Below are 26,907 nucleotides of genomic sequence, written 5' to 3' on the forward strand. Positions count from 1 at the left end.
TTTTCAGGTCAACAATAAAACTCAATTGAGGCTGCAGTGTGGCAGGAAGAGCTTTAGCTATTTCTTGGGAATCAGGATTTTTCTTGTTCACTTGGGGGAAAAAATCCATCTCTCTTGGAGAAACAGATGCATTTTCCATAAAAAAGCCATAATTTTACACAGATTTTTTGCCACTGACATGGACAGGACAGAGAGGAAGGTTGGACCATAGGTACACAGAAACCACAGAACAAATATTTTTTTCCAGTGACTGTTAGTAGGTGTTTGACTGCAGGGTAGCCAGGCATGGCCAGCAGTTGAGAAAGTGGGTAGGACTCTGTCTGTCTGTAACTGACAGCAGCTTGGATGGGTTTCAGGTTTGTAGAGCACCTAGCACAGTGCTGTAATTCTTGCTACTGGTGTTTACCAGGTGTGTCTGTCCTGCACCTCAGAGCTGTTTAGTGTGGGAGGAGAAGGGCAGGATCAAAGAGCTGCCTCTCCTTTCCTTGTTTCTGGATGAGGGCTGATGGAAGGCCTGGCTGCTGCCTTCCCAGCTCTTGGGCACAGTCAGTGTGGGAGTGTTTGTATCACTGGGTGTATCTGCAGCACACCTGATACACTGAACTGAATTAATATTTTTATTTTATTATTACATATACTTGTATTTGACTTAAGAAGGGAATGACACGATGCCACTTACCTGTCTGATGTGAATCAGGGCTGAATTTGATCCACATCCTGGGGTCTGATTGTGCTTTCTGCCAGGTTAATTTTAATTTATTTTCACGTGTGTGTGTGTGTGTGTGTGTGTGTGTTTAAAGAACTGCAGTGCTGTAGAAGCAGTAAGACCATCAGGATGCTTTGCCTCATTTGCAGGCAGGTAAACTGAGGTTAAGTGTGCTGTCTACAAGGAAAGCAACAAAAGGACCATAAATTGAGCCAGCGAGTCATGATTAGGGCTTGTGTACCTTCTTTTTCCTCTAAGCCAGGATGAATTCCTTCTGAAAGGCAGCCCACGCTTAAGCTCTGTCCAATTTTGTGCCTGCCTACTGTTTTACCCATCCAACAAGGTTACTGATGCTTTTTTAGCAACGCCTACTGAAGCATGGAAAGGATCAACATTTCATTTTCATTACATTTCATTTAGTTCTCTATTTTGGAGGAAAGGTTCCATAAAGTATAAGATAGAGATAACTAAAATAAGTTTCTACTGTGGGTGAAAGGTATTGGGAGTTAATGTGAATCCTCACAAAGCAGCTGAATTGCAAATTACAATCAAAGATTTAGAAAAAAATCTTGCTTGGTAATGTCTTTTGCCATAATCAAATACAGTCCACAAGGAGTAAAAGGCTGAAAGAGTGGCCAAAGACAGATCATCTGCTTGTGCTTAGTTTGAGACTCCTGCAAAGCTGTTACTTGAAAATACCTACATTGGGTGCAGGAACAAGGAGATTACCATCTTACATGTCTATTTAGTCTTTGGTTATATTATTCAAATGTTCTGTAGCTATAATAGCATGAAATAGATGCCCCTGCCTGATACAGAGATAGATATTACATCATTGCCGCTGTAATGTTCTGCTGCAAAAGGACTTTTTAAAGGATTTCTAATGATAATGAAAATATTCTGATACAGCATTAAGGATTTTGCTATTGAAATGTGTTTAATGTAAATATGCTGTCAGATACCCTTCAAGTAATTGACAAGAGCAGATGATTAGCAGTGTTCTCAATAGTGTTTTTGCATAATCTTACATTTTGACAGAACTCTTCAGCGGCTTTTTATTGTCAGTGCTCTGCAATCAGTAATACTTTTTCCTTGACATTTACTTTGTCATTATAAATCTTGTAAGCGGTCATTTAACTTGTTCAGTATGCATGTAAGAATATCATTACTAACACATTTGAAAAAATGTCTTCCTGTTGAGGAACTATTGTGAAAGTAAACTTGAAAAAAAACTAAATGAAGTGGGTTGATGAGTGACTTTATGAAATAAGTACCTGTCTGTGAGCAGCTTCTTGCACATTTCAAGGATGATTTCAAAATCACTTTCTTATTGAACATTCTTGTAAAAGTCATCAAATTCACCACAGTTGTTGGATTTTTAAAAAATCTGATATTATTTAATTTAATACTATTGTTCAGTTATGATCATTTACATCTAGCTGACCCAAATTAAACTCTTATGATCCCTAAGCATTCATAATCACATACTGCATGTAACATTAATAGTCAATATAATAAACCTTCATCTTTATTGAAGCATCTCTTGTTTCTACAGCAGTTCTTTAATCTATCTCAATAGATTTCTAGTGTACAGCTCATATAGATTTGGTCAGTGACAAGGGTTAGAGTAGTCTTGTAGAACATTTACTTGTAGCTGTGAAAAGCCCACATTCATCAGAGGATTAGGTCGATCAGATTGTACCGGGATCAATGGAAGGACTGTGTGATCCCTCTTAGGCTGTAATGTGTTCACCTTCTTTGGAGAGAATTCACATACACACACGTTTCTCTGTCTTAAAGCCATTTATCTCAGAATGTCAAATTGCAATAATTAACCATTATTGATCTTAAATTCAATTAACTTCATTAACACAGGTCACGATGAGGGTGCTTGTAAGGGAAAGACTCTTGACAAGTGTCTCGTCTTATATGACATTGAATGTTCACAATTGTGGCTATAAACTATTCATACTGTGCTACAGGAACATCTTTTGAAAATGACAAGAGTTTGGTTGGTGGCTCTGCAGTGATTTTTTAATCCCTTCCCCCTCCTCTTCTAGTTCTCCTGGTTTTCCAGCAAATTTTCTATTCAGGAGTCAGCGAACCATTTGTTTCCAGCACATTATCTTAGTGTGGTGTTACAGCAAAACCCACCTATTCAAATACCCTTCACTTCAATAGCTAGTGCTAAATAGAGACTCATTTACAACAGTGCATATTAGTATAGTTAGCAAATGAGTAAATCAGTGCTTCTTTTTGCTATACATACAGAGCAAACTGGGGCCATCTAGTAGCAGTAATCCTTAGATCTAAGCTCTGCTATCTGCAGGTCCTGAAATTCATATTGCAGTTAGTAGTTTTTCTTAAATGAGGCTGAATAAAAACTGTGAATGGACACAAAGCTTTGTTGGCCCACAGTGAACTCCTTTTTTTTTTGTGGAGAAACTTCATTATAAGTGCATCTTCACAATAGCTGAAATTGTAATTGAAATAATTTGGATTTCTACTATACCATTCATACAGTTGTGTGGAGTTTATTGTAAGGAGGCTCTGCAACCGAAATAGCTATTTGAAAGGACTTTAGTGGGAATTTTCAAGTTTGCAAGACAAATGAAGGATCAGGTTGAAGGTCTTTTGGTACATTTTGAATGTCACTGTAATATATTGAAGCACTGGAGGTGAAAACTTGATTTCTAAAAAACTTCTCAATTAAGGCTGCAGCTCCTGAGAAGTATCTCAATATTAGTATAGCTAAACACAGATAGAAAGCCAGTGTTCTGGCCAGTGTTTCTGTCTGAAAAACTTGCAAGATGTGGTCAGATTAGGAGCAACCAAAGATGTGGGAAGATTACAAAGGTGTAAATTTTTTCTTATTTCTTAAAAAATTGCTTACCCATAATCGGAAGACACTAAGAAATGTAGATATAGAGAAATGTCAACATCAGTTTTGTTCAGAAACAGATTTCTGTGACAATGAAGTGGTCATTTTGTCACTACATTTGCTATTTTCACTCCACTATACAAAGCATTTACTGAAAAGAGGCAGGGCAGAAGCAGAATGGTTTGATTACTGCATTTGAAGAAACTAAAGTTCCCTTACAACATCTGTTTGCTCAGTGAAGGATTATAATAATTAAGAGCTATTAGAGCCATATTGAGAGCTTTTATGCTCATGCCTGCCTATCCTGGAGTTGGCTGTGAATCTTGCATTAGTTTGTTGAATGCCCTGTGTGCTTTTCAGTGATTGAAAGATGCCACCCAAATGCTTGTATCAAGGAGAGTTTGTGTCACTGTGTGTTTTAGCACCTATTCATACAGAGAATTTTGGCTTTTTTTGATAGGGACTTATATTAAAACAAAAGCAAAAACATACAAAACCCCAAATATTTTTATTATTTGAGGATTCTGGTAAATATTTTTGTCCATTTGAGGAAATGTGAGTCTGTGCTTAGAAAAATTCTGGAAACTAAAACCCAGTTTATTTCCCTATTCAAAATTAGGATAAAAGCATAATATGAAACTGTTTTCTCTGCTAATGAGCATTTATTTCCCATTGTAGTATGGTTTGCATTGAGTGGGAAACACTTCAAGTCTGTAGTACTTCACACCCAGCAACTGTCTTGGAAACCCAACAGAAACCCACTTTTGTTTTACTTTGAGTGGATTTATTCGTGATGAATAATTTATAGAGCAAATGTAGGTGTTCTGTTTTGTTTTTTCTTTTGCCTATGCCTATACTGGTTGTATTTGTTAAACTTATGTGAAAGTTTTCACTCTATGGGGTTGCTTATGAACTGTTAACTTCAACAGTTTGTGCTTGGCTATTGAGTCCCTGGTGGGGTTTCCCCTTGGTGGCTGGCTAGCTGACCCCTTCTCATCCCTATGGTTAGTGAGGAATTTTATGCTCCTTTGACTGATGTTAATTTGTAACTTGGGTGTACTTGGAGGGAGGGCATCCTTTGCCCAGAATGTGGAGGGGTAGGAAGAGGAGGTGCTACATGAAGTCGGGACACTGAGACCCTGAGCTGACAAACTGAGCAGCAGTTGGGAGTTACCAGTGAGTACTCACAGTCCCTGTTGCTCATTTGCCTTCTTGATCTTGTCTTGATAGTACTTGTGAAAGGTTATCTATGTGGTGACAAGGCTAAGAAGGATTTTTTCTCCTTTTTCAGCAAGATGAGCCAGAAATTCCAGGCTTACACTCATAGGGGCTGTTAAAATCTCTACTTCCCCAGGGTGCAAAGGGGGAAGGAGATTGATTGAGTCCACAAAACGTGATAGCAAGGGAGGTCCTTCTGTCATCATGGGAGTCCATGATGTTTCTCAGCCCTTCCACTCAGTTACTGTGATCCTGCATTGCTTCTGGTAATGAGCTGTGGGCACACTCAATGGCACATGAGCTGTTCCCTGGCTTCTGGACAGCTGTAGTTTTATTGTCTTTGTGTGACTGCAAATTTAGGACAAAACCCATAAAAATCTGTTTTTCCTGACCAGGTAGTCTCTGAACTGTTACTCCTATAAAGTTTCTCATAAGCATGTCATTCACTTCTGACTATACCATAGTGAAATCTGAAGGCAAGTTTTATATGAGGAAGTCTCTTTAAAAATCTACACATGGAACTGCCTTAAAGTTTTGGGTTTTTTTCTAATCTTCAGATCCCTTCTTGTCAAAAATTTCTTGTAGAAGGTGGCAGATGAACTCTTCAAGTGAGACAGATCCCGGCTCCTCAGACAACCCTACCTATGGAGGAGTACACTGCAGTGTGAGGCTTATGTGCTCTTCTCCACGTTAGAAAGAAGTGGTTTGAAGTTTCATGGGCTTGTAATTTTAGAAGACTTCAGAAAAACCCTGCTGAGCAGGCTGAATTCAGGGAGTCTAGGCCCCAGGCAGAAATCAAGGCAGAGCAGAGCTTTGGAGGAGAGAGGCATGATCCATCATGTTACATCTCCAGCACAGTTCTGGTAGAAAAGGCATTCACAGCATATCTGAACTTCTGCCTTGCACTGGGAGCAAAAACCTCTTTGGAGGAGAGTTGGGACAATAATTCTTCTTCTTCCTTAAAAACCTTTCCTGTTTTCGTCATTGTGAAAAGAAGTTTGCTGGCAGTCTGCAGGTTCAGCATTTTTTGTATCCCTGCAGCTTGGCTCACAGGAGATTTGTAACTCCAGGCTCTTTGTTGCACATAGTACATGCACCTGTGGGTATTTTGCTGGGTTGTTTTATCTTTAATAATTGTTTAAGGTGAAAACTGGCAATTATTTTCAATTATACACATACATTGTACTCACATAAACACACTCTGATGAAGCAAAGAAACAGAAACACAAACTTAAACCTTCTCACGTTTTCTGTAAATAGCTGAATTATACATATTAACCTAGAGGAGTTACTGAGGAGGAGTTATTTTTTAACTTCTTTGGATTTCTAGGTTTGCAACTATAAACTGTGGATAAGAATGTTTCTTCCACAGGATTGCTGTGAAGAATAAAACAATATGAGAAGCTTTTGAACACCTTAGTGCTCAATAGTGCTAAGTTGTTTCAAAGCCATCATTTAATGTTATGGCATCTTGTTTTTCAAGTGTATATTTAATGAAGGAAATAATATACTGATGTGAGTTTTGTGGGGGAATCTCTCATTTAACAGATGTCTGAACAGTATTCCATTTTGGAAAAACAAATACCTCTCTTAACAGAATCACTAGCAATTTTTGAAGGCTTCCTATCTTCATTTGTAGGTGACCTGCATGATACTTTTCATACAGTAGTGTCAAGTGAGACCTAAATCCTGTATCCTCCTTTAAAAATTCAGAAAAGCCAGGGGAATTTGGAGTACTGTGACATAAGGAAAAGGTGCCTGCTGTAGATTTGCTTTGTTCAGCTCTTAGATGACCCACACTTTAATGACGTACAAGCTCATTTCTTGTTATTGTCTCTTCACTGTGTATTCTTGTCCATGTAATTCTCAAGTCTTAACACTTACAGTTGATTTGAGCCCTCTGAAGTTGATCCAAATGTAATACCAGTCCAGGATGCTGGATTAGAGCAGCTGGCCAGCTTCCTCTGGCTGAGTTCTGAGCTCTCTGTGGAAGACAGCTGCAGTATTTTCATGAAGGAGCAAACACAAATATTCTTCAAAGTTTCTACTACCTAAGGATAGCCACCCATTGGATTGGGATTCTGTGTCACATCCAGCCACAGATTCCCAGTAACTTAATACTACACTCTTATTGGCATGAAAAGGCTACAGATTTACCAACATACAAAAAATCCAGCTAAACAAGCATTAATTGTGCACATCACATCAAATTAACATATTAAAAATGAATATTTTTGACCTTGCCAGTGGGCAGAGTAATTAATCCTGCAGCAGGACTGTACTGCAGTGCGAGGTACCCGCAGCCGACGTGCAAGAGAAGTGCTGACCCCTCCGCTTGGAAATAACATTTCTCTCCTATAATAGACAGTCCTGCCTCTATGAAACAGAACCTTTGACCTTTCTAACAGGAATAATGTCCCTGTCAAGGTGCTGGGTAATCAGTATTGCCATGCCCGTTTAGAGACAGTGTTGTCATTTGCCACTCTTGTGAGCAGGGCAGCCACTGCTGACGGCTCTGCCAGGCACTGAAGGCTCAAATGCAATTGCAGTTACATGTGAATTATCAGTCAGTCTCAGTATAGAAATAGCTCATGTTGTGGGTGAAATGTTTGCCTTTCTTCCTGTAAGTAGAAGGCCTGTGGAGTGGGAGTTTTCTAACAGACTAATATAATTCTTTTATATGCTTTCATTTGCATTAGGTCTTTGATTGACTCCATGCACCGGGCTGGATTTCTCTTGCCTTTGTTCATTAACTTTGTGAGTAAGGTTCACTGGCACAGTCACATCATTGCTGTGCTGCTGGGTCTCTGTTGGCTTCCTCTGGACTTGTGTTCTGTCTGAGCCCCCTTTTTGCCCCCTCTTTGGTCCCACTGAAACTGGGGACTCTTTGAGGTTTCTTTCATCAATTACTTAAATCTTTCCTAGGTGGCTGATGTCTGCTTTAAAGCAGAATGGGAATGATCTTTAGGAAAAGGCTCTGTGCTGTGGCAGGAGCAGCCCTCTCAGCACTGTCTGGGTCCTACTCCCTGCTCCATTTGATGTTCTGTTCTGATCCTTTTTTCCCTTTTTCTTTTTGACTGGGTATATAATATTCAACCTGTAAGCATTGGGAGCATTCCTACTTCTAGTCCCTTTCTGCTGTTCCCTTTTTTTTCAAGTGTGAAATGCGGATGGGTTCAGGTTTTTTACAGGGTTGAGAAGATTTTTTTTTTTCAGGATGCACTCAAAATTAGATGGTTCAGGAAATGACCCTTAGCATTACATGATGATTTCAAACCATGCATAAATAAGTAATATAGTTGGTTGTGGTCTTGGATTTTTTTTTTTTTAATAGGAAGCTATTTGGTTAAAGCCAAAATATTTCCAAGTAACTGAATGGTTTTAATAAACTTCTGTAGTTAAGCATTTTTTTCTTGTGAGAGGAATATTTGAATGTTTTGGTACTTTTTCAAGCAAAGGGCTTATATACTAGTTTAAAAATACCCCAGTAAGCTAATTAAAATAAAATTAAAAAGTCTTGGCATGAAAACATAATTAAAACATGACATTTCAAAAGTATCAAAATGAAATATTTGGATAGATCCAAACCAAAATACATGGGCACAACTGCATTTTTCAGGAAATAAAGTGAGAATTGTGCTATTAATTGGGTTTTGGAGACCAGTAAAATACACATTTAATGCTATGGTTTAGTATTTCCAAATAAACTGAAGGAGGTGTGTGGATGTTGCCATGGTAGGGATGAAAACCATATGATGTTTTCCATCTTTCTGCTGAAGGGAACCTATATCAGCTGGGGTTTGGTCCAGTCGCTGTTGTGCTGACTGCAAGAGGTTGCTGAGTTCAGCCCAGGCATCAACAGAGTAACATCAGCCAGGCTGTTGTAGCTTCTCTGCTCTTGTATGGTACCTCTCTGGTGTCTGTGTAGAGCCTGGTGTATGAGTTCATTATTGTATATACAATATGTAGATCATTTTGGGCAGTGATGGATCACAATTTATTTCCACTGGCAAAGAAGTGATCCATAGCTCAGTTATGAAGGTAATTGTCTCTTGTGCAGAAATTAATTGCATTATACTACAGCTCAGTGTTATGTATTGATATCAAATATGTTAATTTCATTATTGCCTAGCAGTTTAGTTAATAATTATAAGAAATATTAATGAGGGAACTTTCTGTTCTCGACCTCTCTGTGCCTGCATCCGTTTGATATCCTCACCTTCTCTAGAAAGTGAGGGCCACACCTCGGCACCATTTTACATTTTTTGTCAAATATTATATCACAGTGACACCATTGCTTAATTTGCAGGCAGTTTTCTGCGGTTTATTGTGCCCTGTGAGATGTAGACTAAAACATTTTTTGAAAACTGTACATTTCTTTTCTTCTTTGACTCTGGAAAACAAAAGAAGAAAAAAAAAAGGGGTCTATCATTTCCATTCTTGATAACTTCTTCTGCCATTAGAATTTCCTTTACAGTTGTTTTTTTCTCCCCTCAGACTGCTGTCGAGGCTTTGAAGAGCAGTTTTACAGATGCCCTGCTGCTTCAAACATTTATGCTACAGTTGAAAAATATCAAACCATGAGTATTTTTTTTTTAATAAGAAGGAAATGGCTGAGTAAAGATGACCTGGAGATGGTGTTTCTTAAGAACCAGTCTTTCCGCTAGGCAGTGAATCTCAGAGAAAATTTTTTTACCATCACGTCCTGATTTTATTCTCCACTTTCATAGTTTTTTTTCTCTTCCTGTAGGTACTCAGCCAAACAAAAATTTTCTCTGCTATGGGTGTCCTTCTCCTTCCTTCTATTTTAATGAAGCTGTTACCTTCGTCTGTACTCAGGCAGAACACAGATCACCTCTATCCCCTCAGGAAGATCTGGTGGGACAGGGGAGGATCAGAAATTCTCTTGGCTGCAGATGGGATCCTTTTCATGGAGCCTGCAATGAGTCTTCTACTCCATGCTAGTGTGGGACTGAAGTTTGATCTTAGCCCTCTCTTCTGGCTTATGTGCTGGTAACAATCTTGTTGGGTTTTCTGAGAAGGAAACCTCTCAGCCACCGTAAAATAACGTATAGTGGCATTGCAAAACTTTTGACCATACCTCGAGTCTGCCATTGCTCCAGAACTTGCTGGGTTGCTTTATATTTTCTTTTGAATAAGGAATTAGAAGCTACTGGCATAAACGCTGGTTTAGGGTGGTGTTTTAACTCTTAGGCTAAGATATTTCTCTGAGCACCCTCATCTCTTGCATAAATACTTGGTCAAGGATGTTGGGGGGTAATGTCAGGGTTCAGGCTTCCTCTTCGTTTTGCAGGGGAATGAGCAGAAGGGGTTGTTAAAACTGTCAGTTTATTGCTGGGTTAAATTCCATACTGTCAGCTGTGCCTCATTCCCCGCACTTCTGGATCAAAGGCTGATGTTACAAGTTGCCTTCACAACTTGAGCTTAGGAAGTAGAACAGCTACAGAGGAGGCAGCTCCTGGTTAACACGCAAATATGCTTGATAGTTGGTGAAAAGGGCAAAGAAAGCATGAAAGGTAAATAGATTTACATTTAAATGAGCCTCATGCTGGAGGTTTTCCCTAATGTAAAAGTCAGTCTCTAAAAAAACCGTGCATGTGACAATACAAGTGTTTCAGTCCAAACAAAATTCATAAGATTTCAGCAGTAAGAGAAATAAAAACGTAAAGAAAAACACACTAATTAGAGGCTTGATTTGGTGACTCCTGTTTGGGTTGGTGAGCACCAGTCCCTAGGAGGAATTTTTCCATGGTGTGCAGGGGCAGATCCCAGAGCTTTGACATGTGATGTGGTGGTGTGTGAGCACATGCTCACATGAGCATTCCATGGGCAAAAAGAGCAAAAATAGGTACAGTTACAGAGTGGTGTGCTGTCTCAGCCCATCACTGTGAATGAGATCTTTTTAATTCAGGAAGAATGGCAATAACCTTGGGTTTTTCTTTACTTTGTAAAAAGGGAATTCTTCTCTGGTTTCACAACAGAGACATAGTGCAGGAGTTGCAAAATAAAAATACTGTTTCCAAGAGCTGGAAAAGGAAAAGAGTGCATTTGTGTCTAAATCATAGAGTGCATGCTCTCACTCCTTGCTTCCATTCTTCCTTATTCATATCACTGGGATGTGGCGTGATGGAGAGAAAGGTAGTTGACAGACAGTTGTTTACACATTATCAGTAGTTATTTAAGATTTCTCAGATTTAGAGAGTAATTTGCTTCGATCTCCTTTTATAAAGTTTTTCATAGTGTTCGGAAACATGATGGAACAAATAATTAAGATGAAAAACAATTTGTACTTTCCATAGGGTAGGGAAAGTTTTGAACGAAATCCACCTTATTAGATTCTTTGTAAGGGTTTCATTGCAGAAGAGGTGTCTTACTACAAATTGTTGACGTGACTGTAACATACATAAAATAATATTATTAAAAAGTATATTTTGAAAAAGCATAGCATAGAGCAAATCAACACAGCTCTATTTCACTAGAGTACCTGTTGGTAAAGTCTGATCTTTGTACCTCCATCTTTGAAGCATCTTGTTATGAAGTTTTTAAGAAATTTCTTTCAAACTGTGTTCTCCTGAGCATTAAAAACTGGACCCTTCCTGCATTAATTTTTTACACTGAAAATATCTGCACTGAAATGTCTAGTCACTGCTGAGTATTGCTCTTATGTGATATGTTTGTACTTTCAAAGGTTTAACTTTTATTCTGAAGATTAGATTATAGCTTTACATGCTTGGAGGAAGATTCATTACCATTCGTCCACGTGGGAGAAAATTAGTGAATATTTTGTATTACCTGAGTGAAGAAATACTCTGTGTGAAACTATAGAAGTCTGATTTTGTTGTTACTTAAGCTGCTGTTTTGTCTCTTGTGTTTTCTGATAATTTTAAATACATTTTCCCAGAAAGAAGTTTGCAAGGTTCAATACTGTGCATGTGATATCTACTACACTGTTCTCCATTTTTCAGTCTGTTGGTTATTGTAGGTCTTTTTGGAGTGTAAGCTATTATCTTCTCTGCAATATCACTTGAATAAACGATCTATAGATTACTGAATGTGTTTAAGATACATATGCCCACATGTTCCAGATGTGTTGCAGAGAAGGTCAAAAGTCAAATGTCTTCAACTATAGACTCTACTGGAAATGTGGGTTTTTTGCTATGTTTATAATTGTATTTGTGAGAGATTGCAAATAAGTTTTAAATTCCACTTAATTTGGAACAGTCATGTTCTATTTTTGCTTTCTTGCTTACCTGTAAATTAAGGCTTTATATAGAAATATACTATTTTGATCAGTTAATGATACCTCTCTTAATATTTCCATTGTTTTCTTGCCTAAAGAAAAAAACTTAGGTAGACTTAGTATATGTAGAATATGTGCACAGAACCCCATGGGGAAAAAAAATGTTTGCTGTCATTCCTCAAGTGTCCTATTCAGGAAGAGAATCTTAGATTTACATCACCAGTTGCATTACTGGAGGCATGGGGGAAGACGGGATCCCTGTTGGGTGTCCGTGTAGCTTATGCTGAGTAAATATTGACAAAGTAGTGTAAAGAGCAAACACTTTGACATTTGTAAGGTCCACTGGAAGGTCTTGTATATATTTATACAGCAAGAATGAGTCCAGCATACCAATTTTCTTGAACTAACTCCTGACATAATTCTGCATGGGCTTTCTTGTTGAGAAGGGGATGTTTAAATGTGAATGGGTCATTTGTTACACTGATATTGAATATCCACAAATTGCTCACAGTGAGTTGTTTCAAAAGGTTGTGTCACCTGCTTTTACCATCTTCTCCTCTAACATATGATACTACTACTAACGGTAACTTTAAAAAAATCTCATTTTTTGATTATTGTAACTGAGGAATTTTTTACTTTGTAGAAATTTTTTATGTTTGATGTACTCTATATTTATTAAAGATTGCATCTCGAAACTGTAATGAGCAAAAAATGCTTGCTTAATTTAAATTGTGAATCTGTCTGTTGAGAAATGCATTAGGGGTAGGAGAAGCATAAGACATATTAATTGACAGACAGGAACTGCTGTCTCTGAGGTTGATACAAGTAATTTATTACTTTAGAAATGAATGCCACCTCCAGAATGTGCTTCATTAATTTCAAATTTAGTTTTAATTTCAAGCTGTTGCCCCTTGAGAAGAATAAGGTGGCAAATTATGTTTGAAGAGCAGATTTTTTTCTTGCTCTAAAGAAACACTAGATTTTAACTATTTAATTTTAAATATAAATGCACTTTGGCTAAAACACTTAAGCAAAAGTATGATCAGCAGAAACTAACTTATATTTTCTTCTCTTCATAATAGCCTATGTTTCAGATGAGCTAAAAGCAGCAGCACTGGTGGAAGAAGATGTGGAACCCGATGAAAATGCAGTCGATGGGGAGCCTTCAGCAAAATATGCATGTCCAGAAAAAGACTTCAGTAAGAACTGCCAAAGCTACCAAAATTCTCCAGCAGCTGAATTTTCTAGCCATGAAATGGACAGTGAGTCACACATCAGTGAGACAAGTGACCGCATGGCAGACTTTGAGAGCAGCTCTATCAAAAATGAGGAAGAAAGCAAGGAGGTGTCGATACCACTGGAAGACTCTACAGTATCTGATAGTTTAGAACAAATGAAAGCTGTATATAATAACTTCCTCTCAAATTCCTACTGGTCCAATCTCAATTTGAACCTTCACCAGCCAATTTCAGAAAAAACCAATGGAAGCAGCAGCAGTAGCAGCAGCAGCAGTAGCAGTTGTGGAAGTGGCAGCTTTGACTGGCACCAGACTGCTATGGCCAAAACACTGCAGCAAGTGTCTCAGAGCAGAATTCTTCCTGAACCAAGTCTTTTTAGCACAGTTCAGCTGTACAGACAAAGCAGTAAGCTTTATGGCTCTATATTTACTGGAGCCAGTAAGTTCCGCTGTAAAGACTGCAGTGCTGCCTATGATACTTTAGTAGAATTAACAGTGCACATGAATGAAACAGGGCATTATCGAGATGACAACCATGAAACTGATAACAATAACCCCAAACGATGGTCCAAACCTCGTAAACGTTCTTTGCTTGAAATGGAAGGGAAAGAAGATGCCCAGAAAGTATTAAAGTGTATGTACTGTGGTCATTCATTTGAATCTCTTCAGGATTTGAGTGTTCACATGATCAAAACAAAACACTACCAAAAAGTGCCTCTGAAGGAACCTGTTACACCTGTAGCAGCAAAAATTATCCCAGCTACTAGGAAGAAAGCGTCTCTGGAGCTTGAACTTCCAAGTTCTCCAGACTCCACAGGTGGGACACCAAAAGCAACAATCTCAGATAACAATGATGCACTTCAAAAGAATTCTAATCCTTACATTACTCCAAATAATCGCTACGGTCACCAGAACGGTGCCAGCTATGCCTGGCACTTCGAGGCAAGGAAATCTCAAATTCTGAAGTGCATGGAGTGTGGCAGTTCACATGACACTCTGCAGGAACTCACGGCTCACATGATGGTGACAGGACATTTTATTAAAGTCACTAACTCTGCCATGAAAAAAGGGAAGCCAATTATAGAAGCCCCGGCGACACCAACGATCACATCCTTAGTAGATGAGAAAGTCCAGTCTGTGCCACTAGCTGCCACCACTTTTACGTCTCCTTCTAATACACCTTCTAGTGTTTCTCCTAAATTAAATGTTGAAATAAAAAAAGAAGTAGATAAAGAAAGAGGCATTGCTGATGACAAAATGAAAGACAAAGAAAAGTCAAGTGAAGATGAGGAGAAGTATGATATCTCCTCAAAATACCATTACTTGACTGAAAATGACCTAGAGGAAAGCCCTAAGGGGGGATTAGATATATTGAAGTCTTTAGAAAACACAGTCACATCAGCTATAAACAAAGCCCAGAATGGCACGCCAAGCTGGGGTGGCTACCCCAGCATTCATGCTGCCTATCAGCTCCCTAATATGATGAAGCTGTCTTTGGGTTCATCTGGGAAGAGTACACCACTAAAACCTATGTTTGGAAACAGTGAACTAGTGTCACCAACTAAAAACCAGTCTTTGGTGTCTCCACCAAGCAGTCAGACCTCTCCTGTGCCAAAAACAAACTTTCATGCCATGGAAGAACTGGTAAAGAAAGTCACTGAGAAGGTGGCTAAAGTGGAGGAAAAAATGAAAGAGCCTGAAGGAAAGCTTTCTCCGATGAAACGTGCAACTCCTTCTCCATGCAGTAGTGAAGTCAGTGAACCCCTTAAGACAGAGTCCTCCAATGATGGTGGCTTTAAAAGCCATCAGAACAGCCCAGTCCCTCAGAGAGATGGTTGCAAGGATAGCCCACCTGTAGAACCTGTGGAAAATGGGAAAGAGCCTGTTAAGTCCATTGTAAGTTCTTTAAGTAACAGCACAGCTATCATCACCGATCACCCTCCTGAACAGCCATTTGTAAATCCATTGAGTGCACTGCAATCCGTCATGAATATTCACCTCGGGAAGGCAGCAAAGCCATCTCTGCCCGCTTTGGATCCAATGAGCATGCTTTTTAAAATGAGCAACAGTTTGGCAGAAAAGGCTGCAGTGGCCACCCCACCTCTACAGTCCAAAAAACCAGACCACTTAGACCGCTATTTTTATCACGTCAACAATGACCAACCCATAGATTTGACGAAAGGCAAGAGTGACAAAAGCTGCTCTTTGGGTTCAGCGCTTTTGTCATCCACATCGACATCTTCTGCTTCTTCTTCATCTACAGTGACAACAGCAAAGACATCTGCAGTCGTGTCATTCATGTCAAACTCGCCGCTACGCGAGAATGCCTTGTCAGATATATCTGATATGCTGAAGAACCTGACAGAAAGTCACACATCAAAATCTTCCACACCTTCCAGCATATCTGAGAAATCTGACATTGATGGTACCACAATAGAGGAACCAGAAGAGAGTACACCAGCTCAGAAAAGGAAGGGACGTCAGTCTAACTGGAACCCTCAGCACTTGCTCATATTGCAGGCCCAGTTTGCAGCTAGTTTACGGCAGACTTCAGAAGGGAAATACATCATGTCAGACTTGAGCCCTCAAGAAAGAATGCACATTTCCAGGTTTACGGGACTTTCGATGACCACGATTAGCCACTGGCTGGCCAATGTGAAATACCAGCTCCGAAGGACGGGGGGAACTAAGTTCCTTAAAAATTTGGACACGGGGCACCCGGTGTTCTTTTGTAATGACTGTGCTTCACAGATCAGAACTCCTTCAACTTACATCAGTCATCTTGAATCGCATCTGGGTTTCAGGTTAAGAGACTTGTCCAAACTGTCCAGTGAACAGATTAACAATCAGATAGCACAAGCAAAGTCACCGTCTGAAAAACTGGTGACGTCCTCTCCAGAGGAAGATATCGGAACTTCTTATCAGTGCAAACTTTGTAACAGGACTTTTGCAAGCAAGCATGCTGTTAAACTTCATCTTAGTAAAACACATGGGAAGTCACCAGAGGATCATCTTCTGTATGTTTCGGAGTTAGAGAAGCAGTAGCATTTGCTTTTGATTAAAATAACTGTAATTTGCTTTGAGGAAAACTGTCAAAGACGCCTTAAAGCTACTGTTTAGTTCTTGGCACATGTTCTTATTTTAACTCCAGAGTTGCTCTGGGCTGAACTGTTTTGTATAACTGTACAGTGTTTAAATAGAGGTGCATAATCAGCTGTTGTTACTGGTAAAATATGAAGGTTAAAATGCAGTGGTAAGTGTTTGGAACTTTGTGTAAATTGGATTTAGTTGCTGTGCATCCCTCTGATGCATCAAGCTGCATGCATTAACAGACAGTTTAATTAAGCATTTATAACTAATTCTGGTGCACTTTTTTCATGTGACCTAAGTGTGCTGGTATTTCTCACCCTATAATCTTTAGCCCTCTGAGTACTTTGAAGCACTTTTGCATTAATTTGGTAAAAATATATGGATATGTTTTTTTTTAAACCCTTACCAGCTTAGTTGTGATTACTAATATGAACCTCCATTTATGCAGAGGTGTCTCACACCTTGAAATTTAAAAATATAATTTTCACATTGAAACATAGATGTATATATTGTATAGATTTCAAAATCTCTTACAGAAAATGTGATTGTGCTTAATGCCATTATCTTTTTTTCTTCAGCTTTTCTAGCAACAGTGGGGTTTGTACCTGATAACCCCAGGTACAAACTGTACCTATATATAGTGTAAATTTCATTTTTTAGATCTAACATTTTTTTTCTTTTAACATCCAAACATTGTAAATTATATGATGAAAGATACCACAGATATCATTTATAAAGTATTCAGAAACATTATTCTTAAAGCAAAGTATGTTTTGTTTTGTTTTGCTATACAGTACATCTATATTAATAGAGGTTCATGTTTAAATTATACATATTTATTAGTGTTGCTATAATTTGTTTTGTTTTGTTTTCTGAAACCGTCTGAAGAAACAGAAGCCACGGACTGCATTCCTGGCATGCATTCTAACTGTTTTGCACAACATGACTTTTAAAGGTATTTATTAGTAAAGAAATAAAATAAAAAGAGAAAATTCAAAATAAACTCAGTGCTCAAAGGGTTAAATCTATTTGAAAAACTTGTACTGTATTTCCTAGACATTGATAAAGCCTTTAAAATGTTTGTACTGTAATACTTTGCTTAAAAAGTTACGAGGCATTCTGTGATATAACCTCTTTTACTTATTTATAAGCACTCTTGGTTGTTATTTCCTATTGTAGAATGCCTTTTTATTTCAATTGGTAACTTTCTGTTTTGTTCTGCCTAATTATTCTCCCAAGATTCCATACTGCAGCTTTATCTTTAGGCATATGAAAGGTAACCCGTGGTTACCAGCACACTAAGTGATTCTGTTTGTCTCCATTTTTGGCAGTTAATTTGCAGAAGTAACTGACAGCTGACACCATATGAGAATCTATGTATAAAATATTGGCATGTAAACAGCACAGACACTGTAATGCACTCTGTGCCCTGTTTTGTTGTTGACAATGAAGCACCATTATATGATTCTTCATATAACCTTTTTTTCTACAGCAGCATTAAAATTGTCTTTTTGCTATAATTTTGTGTTGCGTTCACAATTATGTCTGAAATGTGCTACGACTAACGAGCACATTAAAATTAAATTGTATGCTATCTGTTTATGACTGAAGCTTGAGTAGGTTTCTTCATCTGCCAGGTGCTGGCAGTCAAAAGCTGCACATAAATCACTGGAGTTTTAGTGAACTTTAGCATTTAAAGAGCAGGGAAGCACTTATTCAAAGGCTGCATTAACAGATTATTTTTTTTTCCCCCGGAAAAGATAAATGAGCATTATAATGCCTTTTTAAAACGTCAGGTAAGGCTGACTGTGAAGATGGGATTTGTAAGCAACGTGTGGCAAAGCAGATAGGTGTTATTCATATGTGCTTTCAGACCCAGACACTGCTACTCCCTTGCATTCTCCCTGAATGTACTGAGCAGAGCCTGCAAGTTGCACTGATGGGTATTTCACAGCTTAGAGAATCCCTTTCCACCTACCCAGCATTTTCCAATGACAGGAGTAGGAACCCGAGACTGCTGACTTAAAATAAACTTTGTGATTTGGAAGTGAGTCCTCTTAGGGCCCTAAATGTTGTTGTTCTGCATTCACAGCAGACGGGGATGAGAAGAGGAATAAACACATGCCAAACAGAGGCAAACAAGCAGAAGCATTTATGTGGTAATGGCAGACTTACTGGTGTTGACAGGTCATCCCATCAAAACCACTGAAAAACAGCTTGCATTTCTGAGGCACCTATATTACTATGCATGTGAATAATGTCTCCCCCGTTAGGTGAACTCAGTCTGGTGATGGTTATATGGGAACCAAAATCACCATTTCAGTACTTACAGATCACATTTTAAGTAATAACTCATAACTGTACAGTTATCTTTCTCCTTAAAAAAAAAAAAAAAAAATCCGCTGTCTCCAGTAATCAGTTAAATAATTTTTTTCCTTCCTTCCATTCTTCCTTCCATCCTTCCTTCTGTCCTTCCTTCCATCCTTCCTCTTTCCCTCTCAGAAATGTAATGGAGTGTTCTGTTCATTCTATAGCAAACACTGCTAAGCAGGCCTAGTGAATGGGATTAATGATTAGGACTCTGGGTTTTTTCCTCCTCTTTTGGCTCACAGTTTTATCTGATTTTAAGGTCATTTGTGTGTCAATGTTTATGGCCTCAGCTCAAATTCCCCCAATAAAAATTGCAGCGTGCCGTTTTGCTGGTTGACTGGATCATCCCAGGAGTCCCTGTTGCTTGCTTAGGAGAGGCAGCCTGGCAAGCTGAAGTCTTTCACGAAGCCTCCTGGGTGGCTTTTCACATTTTTTGCAAACAGGTAATCTCAATCTAAATGCAGCCAAACTTTTTACCTTTACAGCAGACAATTCATCCTTTGCAAATTTAGCAGCTTAAATATAGTATTTGGTTGCAAACCAGAAATTCACACATAAGGAGACTGGCAGATTATTGCATATATTGTCAGTCAATGCATTTTTAAGATGTGTCATTGATTTATAATAGTGATGCTAAAAGCTCTGTATGCAGTTATCCGGGACACAGACACAGTAAAAGAGACTACAGAGTTTTTGCAGCGTTTCTACTTATTCTTAAAATATAGGTAAGAGGTTGATGATTGCAAACACCAAATACCACTGATACAGCTGCACCTAATTGGTAAAAGTCAGTTCCTGGGCCTGATTTATCTAGGTCTGAATGTGGAGTGAGGAGACATATTGAATAAGAATTCAGCAAGCAGCTGTATCTGTTAGTGTGCACCAGAAATGACTTTTTAATACATTTTTAAAATGTGCTTGAAACTTTGCAAATGAATGGCTAGTCAAGATCTGCATTTCCCAAATTTATTAAAATAAAGTTCAGCTTGCATTTCAAAACCTCCAGGACTGGCATACCAATGTGCTTTCACATTATAAAGAATTTAGAGAATCAATGAACTAGAATAATGTTCTTTTCATCCATACACTGATATGTATATTGGCATGGTAACTATTAGTGCTAACTAAATCACCAACCTAGCTCTGTTAAGATAATTTTTTTGCTATTAGACAAATGGGAAGGTGTGGATGCAGGATTTTAAAATACACATCTGAGTTGTGACTTGTGCTCTGCATTTTATATTTTGTTTAGGAATATGCAGATCGAGTGAGAGAGAAAACAAAATGCCTCAAGAAAGAGTTTAAAAACGAAATTGTGATGGGGTGGGAAGAGCCTTAAATCACAGGTGTATAAAGGTGACCCTGGTCTAACCCCACCCAAGTAGTGGCTTGTTGCAGTGTACTGTATATCTTCCAGCCATCACATTTACCCAGTATCTTAAAATAACATTTGTGATAAATGTGCAATTTAACTAATTTATGGTGCTATGATGTGCTCAGGGCTACATGCAAGATGAAAATCTTAAATGGAACTTGAACAGCTCACTTCACAACAAGAAATCAATATGCCAGATCTTAGAGAGCTGTTCACTGGAGTCAATGTTTAGAAAAAAAAAAAAAAAAGCAAAAAAAAAAGTCAGTGAATGTATCTTTAAGTTTTAGTGAGTAAGAAATCTATAATTAACTAAAATATGACTTTTAAGCTAGAGTAAGGAACTGTTTCTAAACCAATAATCTTTCTAGAATCTTCGTTCCCTTTTATTTTGTATTAAAATTCATAGTACATTGTTGTAATTATGCAATTGCTTTTGTGGTGAACACTATGCATAGTTTTTTATCCCAACCAAGGGAGATTAGTGGTATCAATAGGGGAATTATCTGTTGCATTTTAATATGGCTGTGTACCTTTCTATAGAAAGCTAGAGGCAGATATGACTCTGAATTTTACAACAGCAAAAAAAATTTGTCTGTACTTTGAGATTTAAAAAAATACTGGTCTGTATTAAGGAAAAGAACCTTTTTATTTTTACTTTTTTTTTGACCTGCAGAAGCAAAAGAGTTGACTGTGAAGTGCAAGTGCAAAATGCACCTTCAGAGAGCATTATATATTTCTTTTAAAATTACAAATTATTGCACTTATTTTTGTCTCCTTTGGCTAACTTTTTGTTACAGTGGAGCTTTGTGAGGAAGTCTCTGAACTGTCCTTTTAGGAAAGGACAGAATAATTCTTAATACTTGACTGGACAGTTACCATTTTATCAGTGGAAATACAAATGTGTAACTCCCTTGGGTACTGCTAGTAAATACATATAATCTCCAGAAAAAAGAAAAAACAAAAAAAAATCAAAAAACCCCACAGTAAATTCTCTTCTCCAGGGACTTCGTGCCAAGATGTGCCTTCCAGCCCTTGGTTGACCTGCTGTAGGTAAATGAGAGAGTATGAAATAATTACTGTGCTGCCATCTCAAAAAATGAAAGCAGCTCTGCTTTTCGGGGTGTGGTAGTAGTGAATTTTGTTCAGTTTCCAGTAATTACCCTATAATAATGAAAAGCTTGTATATGTTTAAGATTATGATACTCCAGCCCTCACTGAAGAATATTTGCATAAGAATTCAATTTTTTTACCAGTGAGGGAAGAAAGAATCAGGGTCATTTACAGAAGGGAGCAGAATTATGTATTAATGCATCATTATACATGTCTGAAAGCCTTGGAATAATCGGTGAGGCTACAATCTGTTCTCAGGCCTTGGTTTGGGGCAGTAATTTTAACTAAATGTTCAGCATGAAAAAGATTACCAAGTTTTACTAATACATAGCTCATTCTGTATTCATTAGCACATACACAAATACAGTGATTATGGTACATAAATTAGTTTTCTACATGTAAAAAACAAATCTTTCTTTAGTATCCAGCTTATATGTTAGGGTAGTGATGTTTGTTGATTTGGTTTTCAGCAGTATATTACAACATTTATGTGGTACACATTAAGTTCCTCAGCAGCTGTTGCTTGATTCACTTCGCCTTATTTATAGCTTAAAATGCACTTCTGGTTAAATAATCTTTAAGAGAATTAAAATCAGATAGACTTTTTGGGATAGATGGATATGTCTGGACCACTCACCAAGTTCATATATATAACCTTTATTAAATGAAAATATGCAACTGTAAATCATACTTACATACCGATGTGCCTGTCTTTCATTTTAGGATGTTTAAAAGGTAAAATTCAAAATTACAACCTAAGGCAGCAGTGCTAAAAAAAAACCCTAAATTTTTACATAACAACAACATTTTCAGTGTATCACAGTTTTAAAATGCTTAGCCTGTTTTGAGAAATAAATAATGTTGTAGTAGAGCAAGCAAAAAGAAGTAAAAAATGGCAGTGGCAGCCATGGCCCCATTTCCCAGTGGGACAGTGGGGGCAGGTGGTAGAGCTCGTCAGAGCTAATAGCAGCACCATCCATACCTAAGCAAAAATGATTATGTGCCCATCACATCACCTGCTGGGTATTTCTAGTGTCACATGAGGGTGAAGATGGGCATTTCTTCCCTGATACACTTAAACTTCACAAGTGGCATAGTGTAACTTTATTTGTAACCAAATGGTAAGCTAATTTTCTGATTTCGTACCTCTTGGTGCATGAATTAAGGACTTTGGTCTCCAGGGAAATAAATTTCAAATGATTTGGCACTGTGGAAGATCCTATATTAGACCTGTCAGCCCCATTCCACTCCCTGTGGAGAAGACAGTGTCCATCTTTTTTTTTTCCATTTTTTATTTTTTAAATACCACAAATATAAATGGAGAGAGGATAACTTTTAAACTTTGGTATACATTAACATGGAAAAATACTTCTATATTAAGCCTCAACATATCACATTCATTCTTGCATGGTAGAAAACTGGGGACATGTTTATAGCCATCATAATTGTGAGTTAGTGACCTTTCTTGCCAAGTGAAATGAAATTACTTGAAAATGGAATTCTTTTTAATTGGTGCATTTGAAGGTGGTGGGGAAGGAAGGGGATTTGCTCAAGTGTGTGTATGATAGAAAGCCTGGGAGGGACTGCAAGGAAAGCCTGAAGCCTGTGCTCAGCTCTGGACCTGTGCAGAGAGGGAGAATGAGGTAGGTGTGTCAGGAAGCGGAGTCATAGTCTCTGCTTTTTTTCCTTTTTTTTTTTTTTTTTTTTTCTAAACTAGAGGTACAGTGACTGCAGTCACGCCTCAGTGACCATGAAACCGAGTCGGCAGAAGCTGAAGGACTCCGCTCCTGAAAGCCTCATCAGGACTTGTCATCGCTCTAATGAATATCATTTAAATTGCTTTGTATATTGGTGGAGTTTGGATGTCGATTTAATTTGTGCATGTGTTTGAGTTCTTCTGCTTGGCTAGGCTAACAGAGAGCAACAGCCTAATGAAAAGTGAGTTGGTGACAGCGTGATGAGCCCCAACCCAATCAAATGTGTTTGAAGGGCTGTTTTGACAGGGATCTTAAAAGTAGATCTAGAAAAGAGGAGTAGTGCTTCAGTTCGGTACAATTGTTTCAGGCTGAGGTTACTGCTTTTGATACCTCTGAATGGCTACAAATTTTCTGTGTGCATTCTAACTAATGATAAAACATGAAGTCCTCACAGGACTGTGTTTAGAGGAGCCCAGAAGAACAGGCACCCCCTATTAAATGTCTGGAAATTACTGGAGTTAAAATACCACTTAAAAAAAAAAATCATGGAGGTGACCAGTAATTCACAAGCAGAAAATGGTTTAACCAGAGGTTACAGTGTACATCTGTGATGTTGCCTTGCACAGGGCAGACAGGAAGCTCATCAGGAGATGAACACTGGAGGGCAGGGGCTGGGTGGTCAGGGCCAGCACTGCAGCTGCAGAGAAGGGCCAAGCAGATGGAGAAACTAAAAAATATTTTACAGTGCTCACCAGGGATTGGGGATAGTCTGGGGACATGAAAACCTGACCAGCAATGACTGGTGCTTGCTGTGGAGAGTATGAAGGGTGGGACTGAAAGTCATTGTCTCCAGAAGGCTGTGGCTGTGGGGTATGGAGAGAGGAGGTTCCCTGGAGTACACAGCCTGGGCTTGTCCCCTGTGACAGGGAAGCCTGACCTCTAAGGTGGCTGGGATGCTGCCCCCACCACACCATAAACCTGTCTGGGTTGCCAGATTAGCAGCATAGACACAGTCTCCCAGGGTGGTTACTATAAGTCAGTAAAATAGCCCCAGCAATTCTTCCCATCTCTAATAAAATGCTCACTTTTTGCCTCTCACAGATGCATTTGGACAATAAGGGAGAAAGAGGATCTTGATTTTTCCCAAGCAGAGCTGCTGTCAGAAGGGGGAAATAAGAGACTAGCATTTTCCTGTCTTCTCTGAGGGCTACAGACAGTAGCAGTACACATGGTAGCCTGTACTTCACAGGGCTTCAAAATGGACACCAGAATCCTAAGCATTAAAAAAGCATAAATTTCAATTTTAAAATTTCACATAAAAAACCACCAACAACAAAAGACCACAGGAGTCAGGTTACAAGAAAAATCTGCTGTCCAGATACTCTTACATAAGTTATTTAATACATCAGATAAATTGTTCAGCAATGGTTCATGCAAACAGACCCTCTATAATTCTGCCAAAGTCAGTGAGATCAATGAGCTCTGGTGAATGATTGTGGCACTGACTACTCAAAAGAAAGCACCTAAGGGCAGCTGTAACTTATGCTGATTTCATAGCTCCCATGATTTCAAAATATATGAGATTCTCGAGCTCCCTCTGAACTGACTGCACGTATAACCCTCAGAAGGTGCTTGCTCCTGTTTTGGGAGTGAACATGACCCTTTCCTTCTTCTTTGGCCCAGAGTTTGTAAATGCCATATGCTGCTTCTTTATGCAATAAGTGTTTTAATACAACCATCACCCCCAAGACAGACCAGTCTGATCTTATCAGTGATCTGTCTAATCAATATTTGAATGACAGGGCTTCACTATGCATCTTAATTCCAACAAAAATTTGGGCACAATATGAGAACACACATATATGTGATATATGTGACTCTCCAGCAAGACACTATAGGATTTTAAAAAAGAGCACAGGTTCAGAGCATGTGTTCGATTATTTAATGTTATAAACTAGGTATTAGAGAAGCACAAAGCACACACTTGTACTTCTTTAGTAGGGCCTTTATTAAAAGCTCTAGAAGAGGTTGCAAGGAGGGAGAGATGAAAACAGTGGTCTGGTCAGCTCTGGGGTCTCATTAGTGCTTCTCAGGAAGCACAGGTGTGGGCACATTATAGTGTAAACAGTTCCCATCCCACAGAAACCCTCCCTCCACAGGTGATTTTCCCTCTTAGCCTTTTTCCTGCACTCTGAAAGCTGCTTTAACCCTTCTCCTGCTGCTTGCAGCCCAGAGCTCTGCACACTCCTCTCTGTAAGCAGCATGCTCTGCAAACTCATTTTGCTCCTTGTCCTCCCAAAGCCTTGCTATAGATCATTTGCTGTGTTTGCTTGCAAACCTATTCAGACCTCTCAGAGGTTGTATGGGGGTGACAAAGGCCACATCCAGCACCAGAGCACTGAGGCTTCTGAGCCACCTTTGTCTGCAGGGCTGCTCCCTGAACAGAAATGCTCTGCTGGGGATTCAGGCCACCCTACAAATAAAAGAGAATATCTGGTGGCCAAATGGAAATTTTTTTAAGCTGGTCAGACACTTGGCAACACAGCCAGGCACCTGAAAATGAAACACTCTGGAGAGTAGCTGAAGCAGCTGTGCTACCACCTTTGGCTAAGAGAGTCCAGACAGGTGATTCCTCTCAGTTGCTCAGCATCCCAGCTGCAAGCCCTCTCCCAGAGCTGAAGACCACAGCATCCCAGCTTGCAGCTCAACATCCAGAGATCTCCCTTCTATTCACACTTTTCTCTATACTGGAGAAGGCTTTCTGATGGGCTGAGGAGCTTCCCAGCATCTGGCATGTTTTCCTTCTGAAGCCAGGTAGTGGGTGACCTCAGCTCAGCCCAGATCCTACAAACCCCCCAATCTTCTGCCTTCCGGGGAGCTCAGTCCACCACATCTGCCCTGCAGAGAGCTCATCAGCAGCTTAGGAGCTTGGCACACCTCAGCTGGCAGCAATTTAAATGTAAGTGCTGCTTGTTGGACTTCGTAGTCTTCAGCGAAGAAGGTAAGGCTCAAGAGTCAGTACTTGTGAGAAGTCTGACTTGCTGATCTGTTGAAGAAATCTTATGCTCATTTCAACATTCGGACTGAAATGAAAGTTTGATACACTATTCTTTTTCTCTTAATTATAGGCTGGTTTACCCCCTGTAACTTTGGCATCTATGTAACAGTGAGTATGCAGACTTTTTTTTTCTCCCCTGCTGTTTTGTGTTGGTCTCTTCTGCTTACTTGAAATTGCTTTGCTTTTTTGAGAATTGGAGAGGAAAAAAAAAAAAAGAGTTTTTAATAGTATTTTAAAACAGCTCAGCTGAGATTTTGTATATTTTGTTGTACAGTAAGACTGTCTATGCAACAGCTCAGAGAAGCAGCTTTTTGTTGTTTGTTGTTGCTTTGTTGCTGTTAAGGCAAAGGAGTTGGTTGATGTGGCAAGCAGGTGGCATGACAGTAAGTATACATGACAGTATATATGTAATACCATTTTCTTTAAGGAAGCTTGTATGCTATTTCTCATTGTTGAGCTAAAGGTCAGGGTGTCAGGTGACTCCTGCAGCAAGAAACAATCCTCCAAGCTGCAAAACTTCCGCTAAAGTTGGTGACATTAAGAAAAATGGAGGCAAATTGGAGAGAATCCAGAGAAGATCAACAAGAATGATTAGAGGTTTTGCAAACGTGACCTATGAGGAAAAGTTAAAAGAATTGCATTTGTTTAGTCTAGGAACCAGAAGTCTGAGTAGGGACATGATAACAGTCTTTAGCTATGTTTTAAAAAAGCTGTTAAAAAATGGGTGCTGATCAAACATTGTACATGTCTACCAAGGGCAGTTTGACTTGCAGCAAGGGACATGGAGATAAGATTATCAAGGGAAACAGAGCTCTCACTACTGCCTGAGCATGGAGCAGCTTATAGAGAAGGAGTGCAGTCACCATCACTGCACTTGGTGACAAACTGACACGGGTGTTCTTGA

The 26,907-nt window shown here is 38.9% G+C and overlaps 1 protein-coding gene across 3 annotated transcripts in view; it reads left to right on the top strand.

Annotated features, from left to right (window-relative positions):
* TSHZ3 (teashirt zinc finger homeobox 3) overlaps positions 1 to 19,085 on the top strand; it is a 65,296-nt gene extending 46,211 nt beyond the window's left edge. For all 3 annotated transcript variants that reach the window (XM_071756797.1, XM_071756796.1, XM_071756798.1), the window contains one exon: positions 13,149 to 19,085. In XM_071756797.1, the coding sequence (XP_071612898.1) occupies positions 13,149 to 16,348 (3,200 nt within the window). In that variant the 3' untranslated portion in view covers positions 16,349 to 19,085. The remainder of the gene's footprint in view (positions 1 to 13,148) is intronic.
* Positions 19,086 to 26,907: the final 7,822 nt, after the last annotated feature.

Source organism: Heliangelus exortis, chromosome 13 (assembly GCF_036169615.1).
Source record: "Heliangelus exortis chromosome 13, bHelExo1.hap1, whole genome shotgun sequence".
In the NCBI taxonomy this organism is placed as follows: Eukaryota; Metazoa; Chordata; class Aves; order Apodiformes; family Trochilidae; genus Heliangelus; species Heliangelus exortis.